The 22,419-nt window shown below is 40.2% G+C and overlaps 1 protein-coding gene across 4 annotated transcripts in view; it reads left to right on the top strand.

Annotated features, from left to right (window-relative positions):
* Nucleotides 1-22,419, top strand: part of Poln (DNA polymerase nu) — a 135,487-nt gene that overhangs the window by 21,973 nt on the left and 91,095 nt on the right. For all 4 annotated transcript variants that reach the window (XR_005877700.1, XM_040746909.1, XM_040746910.1 and 1 more), the window contains 8 exons: nucleotides 281-360; nucleotides 2,791-3,291; nucleotides 4,341-4,531; nucleotides 8,221-8,333; nucleotides 10,920-11,077; nucleotides 12,630-12,698; nucleotides 14,154-14,214; nucleotides 14,905-14,969. Coding sequence is in view for 3 of the 4 variants with exons in the window: in XM_040746909.1 (XP_040602843.1) it covers nucleotides 281-360; nucleotides 2,791-3,291; nucleotides 4,341-4,531; nucleotides 8,221-8,333; nucleotides 10,920-11,077; nucleotides 12,630-12,698; nucleotides 14,154-14,214; nucleotides 14,905-14,969 (1,238 nt within the window). In the remaining variant the exon portion in view is untranslated. The remainder of the gene's footprint in view (nucleotides 1-280; nucleotides 361-2,790; nucleotides 3,292-4,340; nucleotides 4,532-8,220; nucleotides 8,334-10,919; nucleotides 11,078-12,629; nucleotides 12,699-14,153; nucleotides 14,215-14,904; nucleotides 14,970-22,419) is intronic.

The raw sequence follows: 22,419 nt of genomic DNA, 5'->3' as shown, positions 1-22,419 counted from the left end.
AATTGTCTTATGCATTTTGATTGTGTTGATAGTGGCTTAATAGCATAATGAATAATTTTCAAAGGTTAGCTAATTCTGTAATTTTTTGTTTTGTTTTGTTTGAGACAAGGTCTCTATATGCAGCCCTGGCTGTTCTAGATCTGGCTATGTAGACTAGACAAGGTTCAAAACCACAGAGATCCATCTGTGTCTGCTCCCCAAGTGCTGAGATTGCAGTCATGTGTCACTATGCCTAGTTTTTAATTATTTTTTAATGTTTAATTTTTATTTGTTTTTTAAGCTTCAAAAGTGACCAAAAATTCCAGTGTTCATTATTCAGTATTAGCTGACCAGGAGAGGACTCAATCACTAGAAACAAAGGTAAATTCTTGCAAACATGAGTAATTCTAAACAGATGATTCTCACTTGTTAACTAATATTTAATAAGTATCATGTTATATGCTAAAAACTACAGATACAATGCTTTTAAAAAGTTTTTTTCTGCATAGCATGTGGATTAAGCTGGACAGGTGGTGAGGAGGATGAAACATCCCACACATCTGCTTCATGTGTGCATTAAGTGCTGTGATAGCAGTTAGTGTCGTGTTCTCTGAGACCAAGCTTTGTGCTGTTGCAGTTTGCATTTCTGAGCAGTAGGGGTAGGGCATTGAGGTAGGTATCTTTTTGCAATGTGAAAATTGTATCTGAGTTGAATGTAATGGGTCATTAGGAGTTGGCCAAGCTGAAGGTTCCAGATTTAGGGAGTAGGAGAAAGATCTTGAAAATCTTTAAGAGAAAGAGCTTGAAACTTTCGTGAGCTGATCAGTTTTGGCTATACAGGAAGAAGAAGACGTCATGTAATGAAGGCCTTGTTTAGGAAACAGTGGTGGAGTTCGCCTCCTGGTGGAGAGAATAGACTCTGAAGCAAACTGCTTGTTCAGATTCTAACCAAATTTTTTGTTTGTTTGTTTGTCTGTTTATTTTAGTTTTTCAAGACAGGGTTTCTCTGTGTACCTTTAGAGCCTGTCTTGGAACTGTCTTTGTAAACCAGGCTGGCCTTCAACTCACAGAGATCTGCCTGCCTCTGCCTCCTGAGTGCTGGGAATAAAGTTGTACTCCACCACCTCCCCAACTTTGTTTTTGTTTTGTTTTGTTTTTTGTTGTTGTTGTTTGTTTATTTGTTTGCTATTTCTTTTCTTTTTTGAGAGAGGGTTTCTCTGTGCATCTCTGGCTGTCCTGGAACTTGCTACGTAGATCAGGTTGGTCTTGAATTCACTTGCCTCTGCTTCCCAAGTGCTGGGATTAAAGGAGTGTGCCACCACTGCTGGGATCCTATTTTTTTAAATGCTATTTTATATATTTTTGGTTTTTTTTGAGGAGGTCTCACTATGTAGCCCTGTCTGCCCCGAAACTCACTATGTAGACTGTGGTTCAAACTCATGGAGATCTATTTGGCTGTGTCTGCCTCCCAGGTGCTGGGATTAAAGGCATATAGTACTTTATCTAGCAAAAGCTATTTTAAAGTTTTATTGCATTTTTATTTATTTATTTTTATTGGTGGAGATGCACATGCCATGGAGCATATGTGGAAGTTAGAGGACATTTTGTAGAAGTTGGATCATTTTCTACCATGTGAGTCCCAGATATCTAATTCAGCTCTCTAGGCTTGATGGCAAGTGAGTCATCTTGCCAGCCCCCAACCTAATTTAAAATTAAACTCCCTTTAGTAAAGTGGAAATAATGTTAGGATCTATCTCTGCTACTACTGACTGATTATTTGGCTCTAGAATTTTAAAAAGTCTTGTATTCCCTGAAATATTTTAAAGTTGAAATTTAAAACATTCACCATAAGTTTCTAAAGTTGCAAAGAACGTGATTCTAGTAGGTTGTTAATATTGGCATTTTAAAATTTTTCATGAAATTTAAAATACATCCACTGTGATTCAAAGTACACTCTGGCAATTTGATAGCACTGTCACCCCTTAAAAAACACATGAGCAAGATCTTTGATAGTCTGGTCTTATTGAATTCCCTTTCTTGAGTACTCCTCCACAGAATTTTTAATTAATAAAATTTTATGACTAAAAGTCTGTTCTTGGAACCACAAACTATTTATGTGCAATAAAAATATAACTATAAATGTTAAATTTTCTCTGGAATATGGCCAAGTATTAAGACATTTTCTTTTAAAATTATATTAATGTACAGTTGTCCAAAGCAAGAGATAAATTATAAATTTGGAAATGAACATTAAAACACAAAGTACCATTGTAAACAAGTCTTCTAATGAAATGGGTGGAGATGCTTTTCTCATTTTAGTGGATGGATCTGTAGTGTAGATTGCTGGAATGAGGACCAGGATTGTTGAGCTGTATTTTTGTTAATTTAATAGGTCAATTAGCATTAGTTTTTATGATTTCATTTTCTCTATGACTGACCTCTACTTGGAAATGTAAATTGCGGGCCTCACTCTTGTTCATTATCTTCTGAGATACATGACTTCCAGCACAGGGACTAGAGGAAACATTCTGAGCTCTTACCTGCTCTAGCCCCAGGATCTAGCTATGCAGTCTAGAAAGACTCTGTCTAGCTTTGTTGGAAATGTGGTTCCAGGGCTGGAGGGGTGGCTCAATGAGTGGTAGAACATTTGTTCAGTAAACATCACAGAAGAAGAAAAGAGAAAGATCACAGATAATGTAAAACTTGTGTCCTCATATTATCTTTGATAAGCTGTATCAGAAATTGACTTGGTTTATAGGCATGTCTTGCGAACACATGTTGTGATGAAATATTTTCCTTCTTTTTCTGCAGAATCCTAAGTTATTAATAACCCAGACACCTAAAGGATCTGTCAGGTCCTTTCCTCAGTCCTCCATTGCTAATCTCACAAGTCAGCTTTCTGCTGGTCAAGTACAGAACAGCATCAGTGCTTTGGCTCTTTCCAGTTATTTAATTCCACAGAGTTGTCAGAAAGCTCTAGTCTTACAGAAGATGGAGCATACAAGAAAGCCCTTCCTAAAGGAAAATATAGCTAAAGAAAGTGAGGAAAGCTTGAATCTTAAAAGAAAACTTATTACATGTAGTGATTACCCAGAAAAAACAAGTAAACACATAGCACTGGAAGAAGATACTGATGAGGCTGAAACCGGGCTAAACTCTGAAGACACGAGAATGTTTGGAAAACAGCTTTGTGATGTTAGGTACTTGGATGATTTAGCAAAAGTACAGCTGATGGATGTAGTCAAGCAGGCAGAAGCCCTGGTTGTGACACTGATGTATGAGGATGGTTCCACACAGCTCAGAACCAACCAGGTAAGTAAACAGCAGTGTCACATGCCTGTGGCACTAACACTCGAGAAACTGGGGCAAGAGGATAACTTGAACTCTGGAATTTGGAATCAGCCTGGGAAACATAGTAAGAAATCATTTCAAAATAAATCCTCTTTCTGATTTTGATAGGAGAGCTAGAAATAAGATTTTAAGACTTCCTGTCCTCACTTTGGCAAGTGATTCTGACAGTGTAGGGTTTCTGTCCATTCTAGGCAACTAAGTTCACTTACTGGCCCAATTGCATTGAGTCTTTTGTGGTGGCTAGCTTGGCATGTTAGGTCTTCAGTCGGGCCAGAGAAATAGCTTTCCCTTCTGGGCCTCCACAGAACCCTGATCAAGGCCACTGTAACAATCCCTTCTCTGAAAGGAAGAATCATTTAGTATCCAAACAGGGCTAAGAGCCCCCAAACATTTTGATTTCTGTTTCTGAAAGGTATCTTGTTGGGTGATAATATTAGTTGAGGCCTAGGTATGATAGTGTATGCCTATAATCCCAACACTCAATCAAATGTTAAGACAAGGAGGAACAGGAGTTCTAGGCCAGCCTGAACTACATAGATGACTCTGTCTAAAGAAGAAAAATCAGTTGGGGGTGGGGAGGTGGCTCAGTAAGTAAAGTGCTTGCTGTTTAAGCATGAAAACTGCATGTGGATTCTATATAAAGTTGGATGCGATAGCATGTGTTAGTAATTGTGGGGCTCCTATGGTAAAATGGGAAGCAAATCCAAGAGAGTCAGTTGCCTGAAGTTCTAGGGTCAGTTAGCCTGGCATATACAGTGGCAAGCACTGAGAGACCCTGTCTCAAACAAGGTGAAAGATGGAGACCAACACCCAAATTTGTCTTCTAAGCTCCACATATGTGCTATGGTATGTCTGTACCTGAATTCCCACATGGACATGCACAGAGATTTTTAAATGGTATATTATTTTTTAAGTTTCATTGTAGATGCTACTCCTTTGTCTTATAGTTTGCTTTCATAAAGCAATATATCTGTTTAATTTTGTGGCATTGTATTACTATGTCTTCACAGACTTTAACTTGCCCTGTTAAAGGAATTATAGTGTTACTAAAAAGTCATGTAGACAGCAGCCGTCTAATTCCCACAGCCCGAAGTAGTGTTCTGGGAGAGAACTCCACATCCACAGATCACTGTATCTACATGCATACCAAGCATTCCCATTTCTGGGACCCAAAGAAAGAGGCACATACTCTATTTGTCAAGTAAGAAATCTTATTTACTATATTAAGTGTAAGGCTCTTCAAGCTCTTCTCCCCCAGAGTTTCTAGAATGGAAGATGCATCCTGATGCCAAGGAGGCCTGTTCTAGTATTGTGACGACTTTGCAATGAGATGTTAGAGGGAAGCCTCATCTTCCATCCTGAAAACCCACTGCCACTACCAGGGTTCGAGGTGGTTTTCACTAGAATTCTAGTTTCCTTCTGTATAGCATAGGAGATAAGTTATCACTGCCTGGAAACACTAAATTGTATTCTGGTAATCCTGTCTGAAAATGTGGCTTAGGTATGTGTGGTACCACAAACAGTTTTTCTGTATAGGATTAGTCCCCAGGGTGTTTGTTTTGAGGTAGTAGATCCTTAGAGAAGGGACTCAGCAGGTGGTGGGTAGGTCATGGGGGTTCCTCTCTCTTTAATGGATTAGTACTGGTCTTTTTTTTTTTTTTTTTTTTGGTTTTTTCGAGACAGGGTTTCTCTGTGGCTTTGGAGGCTGTCCTGGAACTAGCTCTTATAGACCAGGCTGGTCTCGAACTCACAAAGATCCGCCTGTCTCTGCCTCCTGAGTGCTGGGATTAAAGGCGTGCACCACCGACGCCCAGCTAGTACTAGTCTTTCAAGAGTGAATTTTCACACTAGTGGGCTGGTATGAGGTAAGACCACCATGTGCTCTGCCCCTTGTATCCTTGATTGGTTCCCTTTCTGTCTTTCATGCTGTGATGCTGTGAGGGGCCCCTGACCAAGCCAGTGCCATGCTTTTTGGACTTTTCTGCTGCAATTGTGAACCAAATTAACTATTTAATTGTGCCTAATATGACTGTGACTTTTCTACCTTTTTAATTTTCTTTACATTAATTAAGCTTTCTGTGAAGAGCTTTTCTTCATCAGCTGGGCTTTGTTCTCCTTATCACATCTTTACTAATGTGTAATTTTATAATTTAGGCCTTTTCTGAACATCTGTATAGAACAATACTCTAGCCCATCACCATATACAATCTCCATCTTCACATTTCTCCATAATGCCTGTCACCACCACCACCACTACCATTTATAAATCTTGTTTATTTTATTTATTGTATGCCCACTACTAAGCTTGAAGAGAGTTAGGGCAGGATTTTTTCCTTCATTTTCATGACCCCATACCCAGGAACACTGCCACAAAACAAATGAATAATATTTATCCAGCAGTATTTTAAAGCATGTTAAATTCTAGGAAAGATAATCTCTTGTGTACTATAAAAATGGAATAATAGGCCTCCTCACTGACACCCATGTTCAGGGGGTCTTGATCAGTTCCACCCCCTGAACATGGGTGTCAGTGAGGAGAACTAGGTAATCTGTTGAGCCTTGGGTAGTAGATCAGTATTTATCCCGGGTATACAAGTGAACTTTGGGCGCCCATCCAACAATGAGAGATGCACTCTTACCATGGATTCCCAGGGGAGGGTCTATAACAGACTATGGACATCCCCATGGAGGGCCTCACCCTCCCTGGGAAATGAGGGGATATTGGAGGGGTTGGTGGGAGGGCGTGGGAGGAGGGGAGGGAAAGGGAGAGGGACCTGGAATTGACATGTGAAGCAACCTTGTTTCTAATCTAAATTTAAAAATAAAAATTAAAAAATGTACAAAAAAGAATAATAGTATCAATTCTACAGTAGTGTATTTAGGATTCAAATGAACTTAAATCATACTCTTTATTTTTGGTTTTTCAAGACAGGGTTTCTCTGTATTGCTTTGGAGGCTGTCCTGGAACTCACTCTGTAGACCAGGCTGGCCTCGAACTCACAGAGATCCACTTGCCTCTGCCTCCCGAGTGCTGGGATTAAAGGCGTGCACCACCAATACCCGGCCTTAAATCATACTTTATGAATATACACATAAATATGTCTTAAGAGGTTTTGCATATATATATTATATAAGTATTTGCATGTGTATACACATGTACATGTGTGTGCATTTTATTTTATTGAGGCAGGCTCTCTTGCTGAATGTGGAGTTTGTCTATCCTAATTAGTCTAGCTAGCCAGCTTCTCATGGGGATTGCTGCCTCCCAAGTGCTAAGATTACAGGTGGGTCCCAAAGCATTTGCCTGGGTTCTGGGGATCTGTCATAGTTAACTTCTGTCAACTTGACACAAACCTAGAGTTATTTGGGAAGAGGGAACCTCAACTGAAGAATTGCATTGATCAGATTGGACTCGGACCATGTCTATGAGGCATTTTCTTAATTGCTAATTGAATTTATATAGGAAAAGCAACCCACTATGGATGATGCCATTTCTGCACAGGTGGGTCTGGGCTGTATAAGAAAGATATCTGAACATGAGCTTGGGTGCAAGCCAGCAAGCAGTCATTCTTCTATGGTCTCTGCTTCAGTGTCTACCTCCAGGTTCCTGCCTTGACTTCATTGATGAAAGATTAGATAAACTCCTTTCTTCCCAAATTGCTTTTGGTTATGGTGTTTGATTATAGCAACAGAAAGCAAACTAGGACAGAATCTAAACTCCAGTCTTCATGCTTATGTGGCAAGTGCTTTTTCCAATGAGCCATCTCCCAGCCCACAAGAAACCGTTCTGTTTGTCTTACAAAGACTTCAGCCAGCCCGAATGTCTCCCTAGGAGAAGGCAGTGTAGGTATTAGATCTCTTCATCCTGGATCTGTGTTTCAGCATGTGTCAGAGACGTTCCCACACCTCATTTTCTGTCATTTTTTACTTCTTCCTTTCCATCCCTTACCAGTCTGTCTAAGCCAAAACCCAGTGCTGTTGGCATTTTGACCTCCCTACCATCTTAGTCTCCTATTCTAACAAAGCGAGACCACATAACTTTGAAAACACTATACAGTGCTGTCAATGGAGCCAGACAAGCAAAACCCAAGTATACATCACTCAGTGTGCTTACTCACTGGACTCCTGGTTCTTCCTTCCTCATGCTATCAAAGAGCTCCTTTAATGTATTACTGCACTTGTACCATGAAAAGGAACCTATGGTTTAGAGGTTCAGGGCTTATCTCCTGGCAGTAGCAAGACATAGTATCAGAACCCAACCTTAACACCTATTAGGTGCAACATCTCTGAACCCAAGTCCCTTCATCTGCATACTGGATGGCCTGCCTTGTAGCAGTGTGATTAAGTTTTAGTGCAGTAATCTTGTGAAATGTTAGCCTGGTATCTTCACTGTTACCCCACACGCAGAAGCTCGGGAGATGATGGAAGAAGTTCAGCACAAGTGGGTCCTTCTGTGAAAAGCGTGTGGATAGGCTGCTTGTCCAGAACAGCCCTTGAGCAAGTTGCACAAGTTTTGAGAGATGAGTAGACCAGAAGGAGCATATGCCTTATCCAGCAGTATGGGTAGAAGTGGCGCAGTAAAATGGCAGAAGGAAAGACCTGGCATACTTAAAGGTAGAATGTATGGAGGGGCTTGGGCCAGGTCCAGTGTGTGCACACTGCACAAGAGCTCTAGGAGTAAAAGCTTTGCTCAGAGAAAAGCCCTGAGTTCACGCTTTACAGTGTATGAACTGTACATAAGAGTAATGCCCACTTCACAGTATTCTTTAGTTAATTGAGGTATATAGATATGTGTGTGTGTATTATATAAGAATAAGTAGTTATTTAATATTACAAAAATTTTCCAATATTTGAATTACTGTCTAAATTGATGAATTTTCTCTTGTGTAGGAACATGCTGTTTTGGACACTTAGATGTAAATGTCCTGTTGTTTGTTTTAATGCCAAGGACTTTGTGAGAACAGTACTACAGTTCTTTGGTGAAGATGATATTTGGAAACATGGTAAGCCACCATTCTCATTGTCTCTAAGATTTGGAAAGATGGTCAGACCACCATGTCACCTGCTTCAGGGCTCCTGGCCTCACAGACACTGTTTCTTCACCTGCCATGAGCAGGAAAAGGCACTTCCCCGATGTTTTTGGTTTTTACTTGCTTTGGTGACATAAGTAGTAAACAATGACTCATGAAGCACAGTCACAATGGGCTTTGTTATTACCACCAGTGGCTACACACACTAAAAATTAAACTACAGCACATATAGCATCAAACAAGGCAGAACATTTATTACCTTTAAGAAAGCAGGGATTATCCAGGTGTGGTGTCTGCCTTTAATTCCAGTACTTGGTAAGCAGAGGCCAGCAGGTCTCTTGAGTTTGAGGCCAGCTTGGTTTACAGAGAAAGTTCCAGGACAGCCAGAGCTACAAAGAGAAACCCTGTCTCAAAACAAAACAAAACAAAACAAAACATAAAAAAAAAGAAATAGAGTGTAGGGGGAAAAAACCCTAAACATGACAAAAGCATTCACTGTTGATGTTGTAATTTAAGAAAAGCAGCGTGTGAGAGAAGACAACATGTGACAGTTAAACAGAGGAATTTATTTTATTAGGGAAAGGGATCATAAAAAGGGGAAAGGGGACGGGGGAGACAGGCCTTCAGGGACAGGAGCAGCAGGAGAGCGGAAAGAGGGCCAGAGGAAGGGGAATGGAAGGTGAGCAGGCCTTTTTAAAAGGGAACATAATGAATATGCACAGGTGCTGTTAGCCGCTGCAGTTGAGGATGAAATTCTGTCAGAACCCAAGGACAAGCCAGTACAGATGCCTGAATACTAACAGTTGAGTCCTTGAGTTTAAATGTAAAATTTTTCCAAGTTGTCTGTGTTTTGAAATGTTGCTAATAAATTGTTGAGAAAATTATAATAAATTTCTAACACACACACACAATTGCTCATCACAGCCTGACAAAGGTTTGACATACAACTGACTTTCTCTTTCATTTTTCAAACTCTTCATTTTTCAAACCACTGACTCATCAGTATTTTGTAACAAATCTCAAACAACATAAGATTAAGCTCTAATATTTCAATTGTATGATGATTCCAGGTTCAAGACAATGTCATCAACTTCCCCCAGTGTGAACAGTAATCTTTTTGCATTACTAGGTGTCCTGACAGTATTCCAACTCCCATATTTGTCCTGTGATGCTCTCGGTTTTTTTCGTTTTTGTTGTTTTTGTGATGGTAGAAGATGTTGATTACCATTGTCTAGGTTCCTTAATTGCAACCTGGCAAGATCCAAAATCTGTTATACTTTCTCCATTTTTTCTTTTTCCATTTTCACATGTGTATGTTTGTATGTATGGAGGCACACATGTGTGAAGGTGCATGTACACATATATGCATGCATGTGGAAACCTAAAGTTGATGCTGAGAATTATATTTAATTAGTCTTTTACCTTATTCATTAAGGAATGGTCTCAGTCAAACCCAAAGTTGGCAGATGTGACTAGTTTTATTATCCAGTTTGCTCTGGAAAACCCCATCTCTTGCCTTTCTGAGACTGGAGTTACAGGCATGTTGCTACACATATCTGACATTTACACAGGTCTGAGAATTTGAACTTTGGTTCTCAGGCTTGCAAGGAAAACACTTTGACCATTGAGCTGTCACCCCAGTCCACCATTTTCTTCGTCCGTCCGTCCGTCCGTCCGTCTATCCATCCACCCACCCATCCATCCATCTATCTATCTATCTGGTTTTTCGAGACATGGTTTCTCTGTATTGTTTTGGAGGCTGTCCTGTAACTCGCTCTGTAGACAAGGCTAGCCTCGAACTCACAGAGATCCACCTGCCTCTGCCTCCTGAGTGCTAGGATTAAGGGTGTGTGCCACCAATGCCCAACTTTCTTCATTTATGAATTAGACTAATTCATCATCTGCTTAAGTGAACTTGAGATGGAAACTCCTAGATGGAAGTTTGGCTCTTTCTCTTTACTTAGTTCAGAATAATGAATTGCTTCACAGAGTAATTTTATCATGTAAAGCATGATGCAAAATACTTTTAAACTATGGTCATGGTGAACATGTGGTCTGGTTTTACTGCTTATTTATGTTAAGTATTAGTAATATATAAATAAGATAGACCTGACAGACCACTAACTCAGAAATTTGACAATAACTAGAAAAACCATTTAAATCAAGACTTTATAACAATAATCAAGTAATTATCTAGAACATATGTGATATTAACACATTTTATATATGCAGTTAAGTGTGACTATTTTTGTCTGCTAATTACAAGGTACAAATCATGTCATGCTAACTTACTGTATTTTTTGAAAAATAAATTTGTACTCCCACAGCAATGATTAAGTGTTCTCCTCTGCTGGCATCCTTGCCAGTGTATAGCCTCACTTGTTTTATTGATGTTATGCATTCTCACTGGAATAAGATGAAATCTCAAAGTTGAACATTTTTAGTGTTTCTCAGTCATTTGTGTTTCATATTTGGGAAACATTCTGCTTAGTGTAAAGATGGGAAAAGCAACAATTGCTTGTGATTTGAGAAAATACTAAGTAACCTTTTCCTCTGTAGTTGCAGGTTTTGTAGGACTAGATCCAAGAGTTGCTGCATGGCTCATAGATCCTAGTGACACTGCACCTTCGTTTGAAGATTTAGTAGCAAAACACCTAGAAAAGTCCATAATAGTCAAACAAAGCAGCACATTTGGTGATACCTCAAGAAATATTGTGGTAAGATGTTTAAGATGAAGTTCTATCTACTTTAATTCAACCCTGACTTTTTCTGCTTCATAGATAATCTAATAGTAACAAGATTATTTTCATTTCATTGTCCCATCCAAATCCTTTTGACTTAGGTATTTCTGGTAGAGATCAGTGAATAAAGTAGGAGGATATCCTGGAAAGTCTTATTTACAGTGTAATTCTCCTATGAATTCTCTAGTGTCAGTAGCACCTCCTCTGTGAGCAGAGAACTGTCCTTTTGTAAATCTTTAGCACTGGTGACATGTTCTTGGCTGACTTCCTGTGACCTCAGTCTAGGTAGAGGGCAAGCTGAGTTTCTCCAAGCCCTCTTGTGCTGGGGATGCCCCTAAAGGAGAGGAATAGGGGAGCAGTGTGGTCACAGCTAGAACCCTCTACTCAACCACATGGTAGAACACTGCAAGTGAGCATTCAGATGGCCAAATGCACAGCAGGAGACATGACAACCTGTACCTCCTGCCCTTTATCCTCTTAACTACCATGTGTAGAGCAAGAGTCTGTATCCCATAGGGATAGACTGTAAATACCAGAAACACTATATCCTTGAATTTAAAAAGAGGTATACTAGAAGGTCATGAAATAGATTACAGAATCAGAGAAGATAGAGTTCTTGCAAGAATGGGAATCTATGGGAATGGCAAGGCCTCCTAGAAAATTAGCTCCTTAGATGGGACAACAATGCAATGTGGGAAGGAGAAAGGGACTTTGAGATCCAGGTTCATGCAGGGCTCTCAGGGGCAGTGTTATGGTCAAGGAACAGGCCTGTCTTAGAATGGTTCAAACTGGAAGCTTGTGATCACTTTGGAGTTGAGAAAACTACAGGAAAGCATGTGGAATTGTTCTAGGTGTAGCATAGATGTGGTCCTCTGCCTCATGTCTCCTGTGTTGTTCATAGGAGGCAAGATCAGGAAATGACTGAAGAAGTATGTTAGCATATATCCAACCAGCAGCCACGTACTTTGAGTTTTTTCTAATGTGAGGGTTCAGCAGAGATGAATCTGAGCAGTCCAGAGTTTGGGGCTCTTTGGCAGAGTAGAAAGTCTTGAAGATCTCTGTTAGGAAGGACACAGACTGTGTTGAGGGGCTGCCTCTTATTCCATTTCCCCTCTCTGTCCTTTAAACATGTTTGTGGCTTCTCCGTGCTTTTCCATTTACCTGTTCTAGAGTGTTAATGAATAGGTTAGTGTGGAATATAGCACCTTTCAAGTGGTTGCTGTGTGACAGAGCAGAGAGGAGAGGTTGTGGGATCTGAGAATTCTTGTTCTGACTCTGCCAATCTTTTAATCATTGAAACAGGCATCAGGTTTATTTTTCTATCTGTACAATGAAGAAAAAATGCTGGGCTGGGGAAGTATCTTCCTGTTGACAGCCTACCTTGCACAGTGGAGGTACTTTTTGTTAGGGAACTTGTCAGGAGCATCTTACCATGTCACTAGAAACACTTTGTAAGTGATATCAGTTCTTAGACTGTTATGAGAATTGCTGCCAAGTTCATCTGAATTTTAATGTATTCATTTTAAAGAATCAGAATGTATATGCAAACCTGAGGATACTCTACGACCTCACGATGGATCTCTGTTCCAAGTTGAAGGCAAGGCAATTTTTATACTGTAATTTACGGCTATATAAGACCTGCATTTTCATTTGTACCCACACTCACATTTACACTTGGTGTTTTGAATATGAAGTGAGATGTTTTCCTAAGGCCAAATTAATCTGTGCCTCACTCAGAAAAGGAAAGACTAAAATGACAATTCCTGCAGTTTTAAAATGTGTTCTGTGGGCCAGGTGTTGGTAGCACACACCTTTAATCCCAGCACTCGGGAGGCAGAGGCAGGCAGTTCTCTGTGAGTTCGAGGCCAGCCTGGTCTACAGAGTGAGTTCCAGGACAACCTCCAAAGCAATACAGAGAAACCCTGTCTCAAAAAAAAAACAAACAAAAAATGTGTTATGTGTATTGAAAACAATTGCTTCAAAGCCTCACAATTAACTAGAGTGTTGCTGATGCCAAGGGTTTACTTTGGTTAGCAACAAAATGGACCCAATTTGTTTTACTTAGATTTTTATTGGGAAGCTGTAGCCAATGGAGGAACAACTGAAGAGAACTAAAGGATACTGGTGAGATGCTTCTAAGAACAGGCTATAGCTAGAGGATTTTCCATTCCTGGTCTCTAATGCAAGCTGCCTCCTTCTTCTCCTGCCCTAGGACATATGCCCAAACAGGAAAACTGTCTAAGAGTTGAGGAGGAGCCCAGGAGATACATCCTGGAGAGGATCCGTCTGCCTTAGGGTACAGGGACAGACAGAGAAATTGAGGGAAACTAGAAAAGAGTGAATATAAAGAAAACTCCAGTAAACATAATAGAAAACCAGGTGTGATGGACATGGTCTGTAATCCCAGGATTTAGGAATTAGAGACAGAAAGAAGTTCAAGGGCAGCTCATCTACATAGATAGTTTGAGTCCAGACTGGACTAGAAATAACATGGAAGGTGATATGAATAAAAGAGGAAAGATTTCATGCTCTTAAAACAGGTAGCCAAATATAAAAATTCTAACACTCCTGATTAGTCTGCAGAGCCAATACAAGATTGATGAAGACTAGGTAAAATTATTGGAATTCAGTGAACCATTCTGTAGTTAAAATGGAAGGCTAGAGCCACATAAATACTCCTCAAAGTGAGTATTCTCTGTAATAAAAATAAGAGTTTTATTAAAAAGAATGAAGGAGCTAGAGTGGTAGCTCAGCGATGAAGAACACTTACTATTCTTCTAGAGGACCTGGGGTTCAATTCGCAGCACCCACATGGTGGTTCACAACTGCCTGTAACTCCAATTCCATGGAATCTAGCACTCTAACACAGACCTATATGCAGGCAAAACACCAATGCACGTGAAATAAAATCTTTTTAAAAAATGAAGATAGTAGGAAGAACCACTTTGGACAGGGGTCACTTTAATCCTAACATAACAAAGTCAAGTAGCTTTTCAACAAAATGCAGACAATAATTTAAAACTATATTGATATTATTTCTTCTATAAAACAGGCTTATGGCTTATGGCAGCTATTTTGTACTTTGGAGCTTCCTTTGATACCAATTTTGGCAGGTGAGTTACCATAAAAGCAAAGTAATCATCTTACTGGAGAATCTTTACATTGTTTAGGAATGAATCTTCTCTATCCCATAATGGAGTGGTTACTGTATTTCATCCAAAGAGATTGCTATCATATTTTCTCTTCTGCAACAAACGGGTTTGGGCTACATCACCTCCTGGTCTGGAAGGACTTGAAGGCCTGGCATCTACCCATGGAGACCCCTCCTGTTCTCTCTAGCCACAAGGGGGTCTCACTGACATTTACCCACCTGTGTTATCTCAACTTTAGTTTTATCCTTTAGTTCTGTGCTCCTCTCTCCTAGCACTTGAGACCCTCCATTTAAGGACCCTCCAGTGATTTTGCCCATCTTTGCCTCTGACCAGGTTCTGCTGCAGGGCCAGGAGTGAGAATATGCAAAGGGCCAGGCTGGAGCCAGTTCAGTTCCACATTCTTCCTACCTCGGGACTAAACCCAGGACCTGACTTGTGTTGGGCAAATGCTCTGTTATTAGACTGTATCCCCAGCAGGCCAGTTCTTTCAATGCTTCTGTTTCCTCACAGAATAGAGATTGACTTAGAGTGGGGCCTAAGTAAATGAGCATTGCTATCATTAGGTCCTCAGAGAGGGGGGACACTTCAGTCTACTGAATAGGATTGATTAATGCAATGAAAATATGGTCTGCCTCTAATTTTGATTCACAGTGATGGAAAACCATAAGATTCCAGTTGACAAAGAAGAAATGGAGAGGACTTCGGCACTCCTTGGGGTAAGCTATTATTTCAGAATCTGTAATTATCATTGCTCTCATTAGATTCTTGTAATGAGCATTCTTTCCAACCAGCCTGGTACCAGAGCTGCGTCAACCCCAAATAATACACAGAGACTCTACTAGTTACAATGCTGTCAGCCAATGTCCAGGGTTTCTCAATGACTAGTTCTGTCTTAAGTATTAACCCATGACTACTAATATATATATATTTCTATAAGGTCTTATCTTTTTGAGGATGCCATCCCGACGTGTCCTCTCTTCCCAGGATATTATGGCAACTCCCCACTCTTGACTACATTCCCCAGAATTCTCCTCTACTCCTAGTCCCACCTATCTTGCTTCTTTATTGGCCAATGATGCTTTATTCATCAACCAATAAAAGAAACATATACACAGAAGGACTTCCCCCATCAGATTCTGATTTTCTTCCCTTCCCTATTGACCCTAGAGTATTGTTGATACTGTTCATTCTTCACCTGCACTCTAGAGGGGAAGACCATGTATTGAAGGGTTTACTGCTCATTGATATCTATTGTACTGTAGTAGTTTGAATAAAATGACCCCAATAAGCTTACATATTTGAAGCTTAGTTACCAGGAAGTGGCACTATTGAAAAGGATTAGAAGGATTAGGAAGTGTGGCCTTGTTGGAGGAAGTATGTACTGGGGGCCAGCTTTGAGGTTTCAAAAGCCCATACCAAGCCCAGTGTCTCACTTATCCTATGGATCAGGATGTAGAACTCTCTACAACTACTTCCCCATGTCTGACTGTGTATTACCATGCTCCTCACCATGATAATAATGGTCTAACCTCTGAAACTTTAAGCAAGCCCCCAATTAAATGCTTTCTTATATAAGATTTGCCTTGGTCATGGTGTCTCTTCACAGCATTAGAACAAGTGACTAAAAGCTGGGCGTTGGTGGCGCACGCCTTTAATTCCAGCACTCGGAGGCAGAGGCAAGAGGATCTCTGTGAGTTTGAGGCCAGCCTGGTCTACAGAAAGAGTTCCAGGACAACCTCCAAAACAATACAGAGAAACCCTGTCTCGAACCCCCCCCCCCCAAAAAATGAGGCTGGGTGGTGGTGGCAAACACTTTTAGTTCCAGCACTTGGGAGGCAGGCGGATCTTTGAGTTTGAGTCCAGCCTGGTCTACAGAGCAAATTCCAGGACACACTCCAAAGCTACACAGAGAAACTCTGTCTCAAAAAACAAAACAAACAGAATACTGAGTGTTACACAGCTCAGATGTAAAGGTATCCTGGAACTCGGGAGCCACAGAATACTGAGTGTTATACAGCTCAGATGGAAAGGTATCCTGGAGCTCGGGAGCCAAAGACTATTACCACAGGCCACAGTAAGCTTAGCTGCTTACAGCCCTGCCTCAGGGAAAGGCTTCCCCAGTGTATCAGCTCTGCTTCGGCAGGAGACGGTCTTCCAGATGGGGATGTTTGCCCAGTGTAGCAGTTTTGCTCCAGCAGGGGATTTCCCCAGCGAAGTTGCTACAGTTCAGCTCTGCTCCTGGGAAGCTGCAAAAGAAGATCTTCACTCAAAGCTCATCAAAGGGGTTTATTGGAAGGAAACAGCTAGACCAGCCAAGCTGAACATACACAGGGTTTATATAGGGATTCTTGGGGGCGGGGGAAGTTTTTCCAGGGTAGGGATTGGTCCGATTTCAATGCTGACCTCAGATTGACTAGAGATCCTACCCAAGAATTGGTTAGTTTTCTGCACAGGATTAGGGTCAGATTTGGCTCTGGTTTCAGGGCCAAATTGGTCCTTTTTAGCATTTTGGCTCCAATTTTAGGACCAGGGTGCATTTCTTTCACTGAATCTGATTCCAGGGACAAAGTGTGTTCCTTTGGCACTGGTTTCAGGGTCAGGGTACATTTCTTTGGTTCTGGTTTCAGGGCCAAAGTATGTTTCTTTGGCTCTGCAAAGGGTGTGTTTCTTTGACTGGTCCCTTTTCCCTACAAACACTTCAAACAGGGTTTAATGGACCATTCTAGTAGGAGCATGGGATACAGTAGTATTGAGTGCAATGCAAATTATAACAGCTGAACTCCAGCTTCAAAGGGGAAGATTATTAGCAAGTGGCCTAGAAATAATTCTTGTGATATTTTGGCAAAGAATGTGGCTGTTTTTTGCTCTTGTCCTAAAATTCTGCCTGAGGCTAAATTGGAGAGTTTTGGATTATTGGCATTGGCAGAAGAGATTTCAAGACAGCCTAGTAATGACACTGTATCATGTGGTTATTAGTAATCACTTTTTTGTACTTTTTGAGACAGGGTTTCTCTGTGTAACAGTCCTGGCTATCCTGGAGCTCACTTTGTGGACTAAACTGGCCTTGAGCTGACAGAGATCTGCCTGCTTCTGCCTCCCAAGTGCTTGGATTAAAAGAATGCGCCACCTCCACCCAGCTAGTAATAACTCTTATACAGATCTATAATGAAAAGGAGCAAGCTGAACAAAGAGAAATATAAACTATACAGTGTGAGGAAAAAAAGAACACCAGGAAAGGTGGAATTGGAGGCAATTTTTGTGCTCAAGGAGTTTTTTTAAAAAGCTTAAAGAAAAGCCTGATGTTAAATGAATAAAATGGTGACCTCAGGGCAAGACCCCATACAGCTAAGCTTCCAGTTTACTAAAAGGAATTAAAGGTTAAGCTGATGCAAGTGTAATTGAACAGGGGAACTTGGCAGCTTCAGCCACAGCCATGTATTTCTGGATTTAAAGTCAAGGGTACAAGTAGGTGTGGTGATATATTTATAATTTATTAAAGCTTGCCCGAGGATTCAGAAAGCAAAACCAGTCTCAAGCTATAGAAATCAGGCATTGGTAATACACACCTTTAATCCCAGTAGCCATAGAAGCCAGGCACACACCTTTAATCACAGGATTTAGGAAACAAAGGCAGATGGGTCTGAGTTCAAGATCACCCAGGGCTACAGGAGATTGAATCAGTCTAAAAGTGTAACAGAGCTCATACCTTTAATCCCAGCACAAGAGAGGTATAAAAGATAGGAGCAGGGTCTTCAGTAGTTAGTCTCAGAATTAGTCTCTAGTCACACTGAGGAGAGCATAGCAGTCTGAGTGAATCTGAGGAGCAGTGAAGTTGGGAGGAGTTTGAGGATCACCCCTTTGGTCTGAGCTGAGATAGAGGTAAGAGCAAGTGGCTAACTGCTTTGCTTTTCTGAACTTCAGCCTGAAACTTGAACCCCAATATCAGTCTCTGGGTCTTTTATTTATTGTGCTGCAAGAAAGGGTTGTGGAATCTCCCATAGCTAAGGAAAGTCACTGAGGACGGACATGTTTCAGGGGTATGCTTTCATAGAAGCCTTTTCTTAAAGCTGCGAAGGTGAAACCTGGATTGTGTTAGAGACCACAAGATGTTGGAAATGCCAGCATCATGGGATGCTAAATTGAGGACTGGGTGTGGAACCATCCCAAGAGAGAGAAATATGTCATAGTCAATAAGGCTAAAAGGAGTTGTAGATCTGAAGAGCTTTTTGACATCAGACATGGAAATGCAGAACTGGTTTTCAGTCTTGCTCTGGTCCAGTACTTGCTCACTATGATCCTTTCCCTCCCTTTTGGGATGCTAATGTATATTCTGTGCTATCATATATTGGAAGTATATGATCTACTTTTTTTTTTTTTGCTTTTACAGGGGATTACAGTTAAGAAATTTCCATGAGTCTCAGAGACTTTGAATTTTGGACTTTTAAACAGTGTTGAGATTATAACAGACTATGAGGACTTTTGAAGTTGAACTGAATTAATTGTGCTTTATGATATATTTACAAGCCTATGGGAACTAGGGAGAGGAATGTGGTAGTCTGAATAAAAATCGCCCCAACAGGTTCATATATTCAAATGCTAAGATACCAAGGAGTGAAACTATTTTAAAGGATTAGAAGGACTAAGAAGTTATGGCCTTATTGGAGGAAGTATGTCATTGTGGGTGGGCTTTGAGATTTCAAATGCTCATGCCAAGCCAATTGTTTCCCACCTTGGCCTGTGGATCAAAAGTAGAACTCTGAGCCAGGTGACGGTGGTGCATCCTTTAGCCCCAGCACTTGGGAGACAGAGGCAGGCAAATCTCTGAGTTTGAGGCCAGCCAGTTCTATAGAGTGATTACCAAGACAGCCAGGGCTACACAGAGAAAACCTGTCTCAAAAAGAAAAAAACCCACATTAAATGCTTTCTTTTGTGAAAGTTGCCTTGGTTATGCTCTTTACAGCAACAAAACAGTGACTAAGACACATACTCATATAAAGGGGAGCAAGCATTGTAGTGTGTGTGTGTGTGTGTGTGTGTGTGTGTGTGTGTGTGTGTGTGTGTGTATGTGTGCGTTGGGGGTCTTGAGTGGGCTATTGTTGTGGGATATTTTGATCACACTGTGATACTCTAGACTGTCAATATAGTTTACCTTGAATCAGGGGTGTAGTCAGCAACTAGCTGACTGGAATTAGCCTTAGAAAAGCCAGAAATTTGGATAGAGAAGATGCACAGGAGGGAAAGGGTAGAGACTGGAGTTTGATCTTCCTTTTGATTCTGGGATGAGGAAAGAGACACATCTCTTGTGATGTCTCTGCCCATAAAGGAAGGTCAGCTGGTTGTTTCTCAGCTTCTCTGATCTATCAGGTTTTCACTGCCCCCCCAATATCTGACTTCTAGGTCTTTATTAGTAAATAGAATGATGGAGACTTAATTTAAACCTTCATAGACCTTCATAAACCAGGTTGTGGAACCAGAAGTCTGCAAGGCTGTGGCCTGAGTGACCGGCAGAGCACTGACTGTGGGGTTGTGGGGCCACAGGTAATAATTAAAATATCAGTATATTCATGTGCAGCCACTAAGCTGATGGAAAAATGCGTTTGGTGCTCTACCATGGCATGACCAGACAGACAGAGAAGTTTTGCCCGCTGGCACCACCATAGTTTCCACTTAGGTCTCTCTGAGAGCCACTCACAGGGCCTGTGCTTGGAAATTGTGTGAGGGGCTTGAGCCTTTCCCTGATGGTGCTGTTGCTACATAAAAACTGAGAAGTCAACAAATTTGGTGAGACACTTGGTAAGTCCTTAAGGAAAGAACTAAATAATATTAAAAAGAAAAATCTTTCCCATGTTAAGAATTGGCATTATCACAATATAGGGAGTTAGGACTCTATATAGTGCTACTGCAGATGGCTTGCAAATGGAAAAAAATGAGATAAACCACTTAGCTGGGATTGAAATAATGACGATTGTAATTACTACTAGTTTGGTAATTCATATTTTTTCCTTTAAAAAGTGATTTGATAACTGTGCCAAATACGAAAATTTGACTGATAAAATACAATCCTTAGAAAGACTTAGTATTCATAAGATACAGACTAAAGGAAGTAATAAAAATTCGACTGATAAGATATAAATCTTAGAAGGACTTCCTGTTGATAAGATACAATCCTTAGAAAGACCTACTACTGATAAGATATAAACCTTAAAAAGATCTACTAATGAGAATAAGAAAAATACCCAGACACAGACAGAGAAATTAAGAGCAGAACCTACCATACCATTGCATTATGAAACTTAAGAGGAGTGGCTTAAGGTTACTAGAAAACCAGCCTTAATTCATCCATTTACCATACAGGAATAGCCACCAGACGACAGTTACCCCCAAGGCTATACAGAAGTTAATTTGGATCCTGTAGAGATGCTAGACTTGAGAAGATTTAAGGAAGCAGTAATTTCATATGGTAGGCATTCACCCTTTATGGAGCAGATGTTAAATTCACGGGCAACTCAGAACAGAATTATTCCACAAGACTGGAAAGATTTAGCTGCAGCAATAATGGAAGCTGGTACTTGGTTACAGTGGAAAACATGATAAAAGACAGGGTCATAGAACAAGGAAGTAGGGATAGAGGTATGAAATTTTCCAATACCAGCTTCTCGATAAATGCCAGTACTCTAATTTGCAAAAACAGATTACATTTGATGATCACACCTTGGCCCTACACCATATAGCCACCTTGAAACCTTGGAACAGGGTTGAAGAATATAGAAAGGGGACTTAGACATTTACTAAAATTATGCAAGGCCCAAAAGAAGCCTTCAATGATTTTTTTTAACAAAGATTGACTTCAGCAGTAAATAGAATGATATCAAATCCAGAAGTTAGACAAATATTAATTAATCATTGGCTTTTAAAAATGCTAATTCATGATGCAAAAGGGTTATTAGGCCCTTAAAGGCAAAATCAGTACCCAAAGATAAATGGAACCAAAATACAGCTGATAATGGATCTCACACTTAAGATGATACTTGAATAGGAGAAGTGATTTTTTTAAATTTCAAGAAAAATCAAAATGTCAGATGTTTTAATTGTGGTAAGCAAGGTCATTTGAAAAGGTATTGTAGGTAAGGTGTTCCTAGGAACAGTGGTTTTTGTTTTGTTTTGTTTTGTAGAGATAATCCAAACAGAAGGCCTCAGCCTTCTGGATTTTACAGAAGGTATAATAAAAGTTGGTGTTGGACTGATGAATGCAGATCAACAAGGGACAGGCAAGGTAACCCTTTGCCATTGGAAAACACACTGAGAGGCCACCCACAGGCCCTAATACCAGATTTGGTTCAATCACTCTCTGTCAGCATCAGAGAAACTCATCCCCAAAGCAAAGACTTAATATAAAAACCACACTGCTCTGGATGTGAACAAGACAGAACAGCTTCAATAAATACAACAAAAAGTTCAGGAGAGACCAGAAAACACATATTTTGGCAAACTGCTATAAATGATCATTGACAAAAACTAAAAATACAAATAAATGGCATTGAAATTGAGGGTTTTATAGACATAGGAAAGATATGACAATAATTTCACCAAAATCCTGGCATCCAGATTGGCCTCTTCAGGAGGTAAATGCTCAGCTTCTAGGGATTGGAACTTTATCTCAGGTAAAAACAAAGTACAAGATGGGTTCAGTGTATAGGGCCAGAAAGACAGATATGAAAATTAAAGCTATATGTGTCTAATATAACAATGAAGTTGTGGAGACATGATTTGTTGCAACAATGGAAAATACAGATTAACATTCATCCAATCTCAGAAAAAAACCCCAAAAATAAAGAATGCTTCTGAGAGGAATATTAAAAGGTATTGTCAAGAAAAGTCACAGACTGTTCAGATTATACATAAGCAGAGCACAACAGGTAGGTACCAGTATCCCTACCTTTAAAATGGTTAACTGAAAAACCTGTGTGGATGGAACAATGGCCTTTGAAATTAGACAAATTACAGGCATTATAACAGCTGGTTCAGGAGAATCTAGATATTCAACATATTGAAGAATCAACTAGTCCTTGGAATTCTCCTATATTTGTCATTAAAAAGAAATCTGGAAAATGGAGAATGTTAACAGATTTAAGAGCCATAAATAAGGTGACTCAGTCAATGGGATCT

This window comes from Mesocricetus auratus, unplaced genomic scaffold (genome assembly GCF_017639785.1).
Source record: "Mesocricetus auratus isolate SY011 unplaced genomic scaffold, BCM_Maur_2.0 Super-Scaffold_100006, whole genome shotgun sequence".
In the NCBI taxonomy this organism is placed as follows: Eukaryota; Metazoa; Chordata; class Mammalia; order Rodentia; family Cricetidae; genus Mesocricetus; species Mesocricetus auratus.
This window is presented reverse-complemented; position numbering and strand designations above follow the sequence as displayed.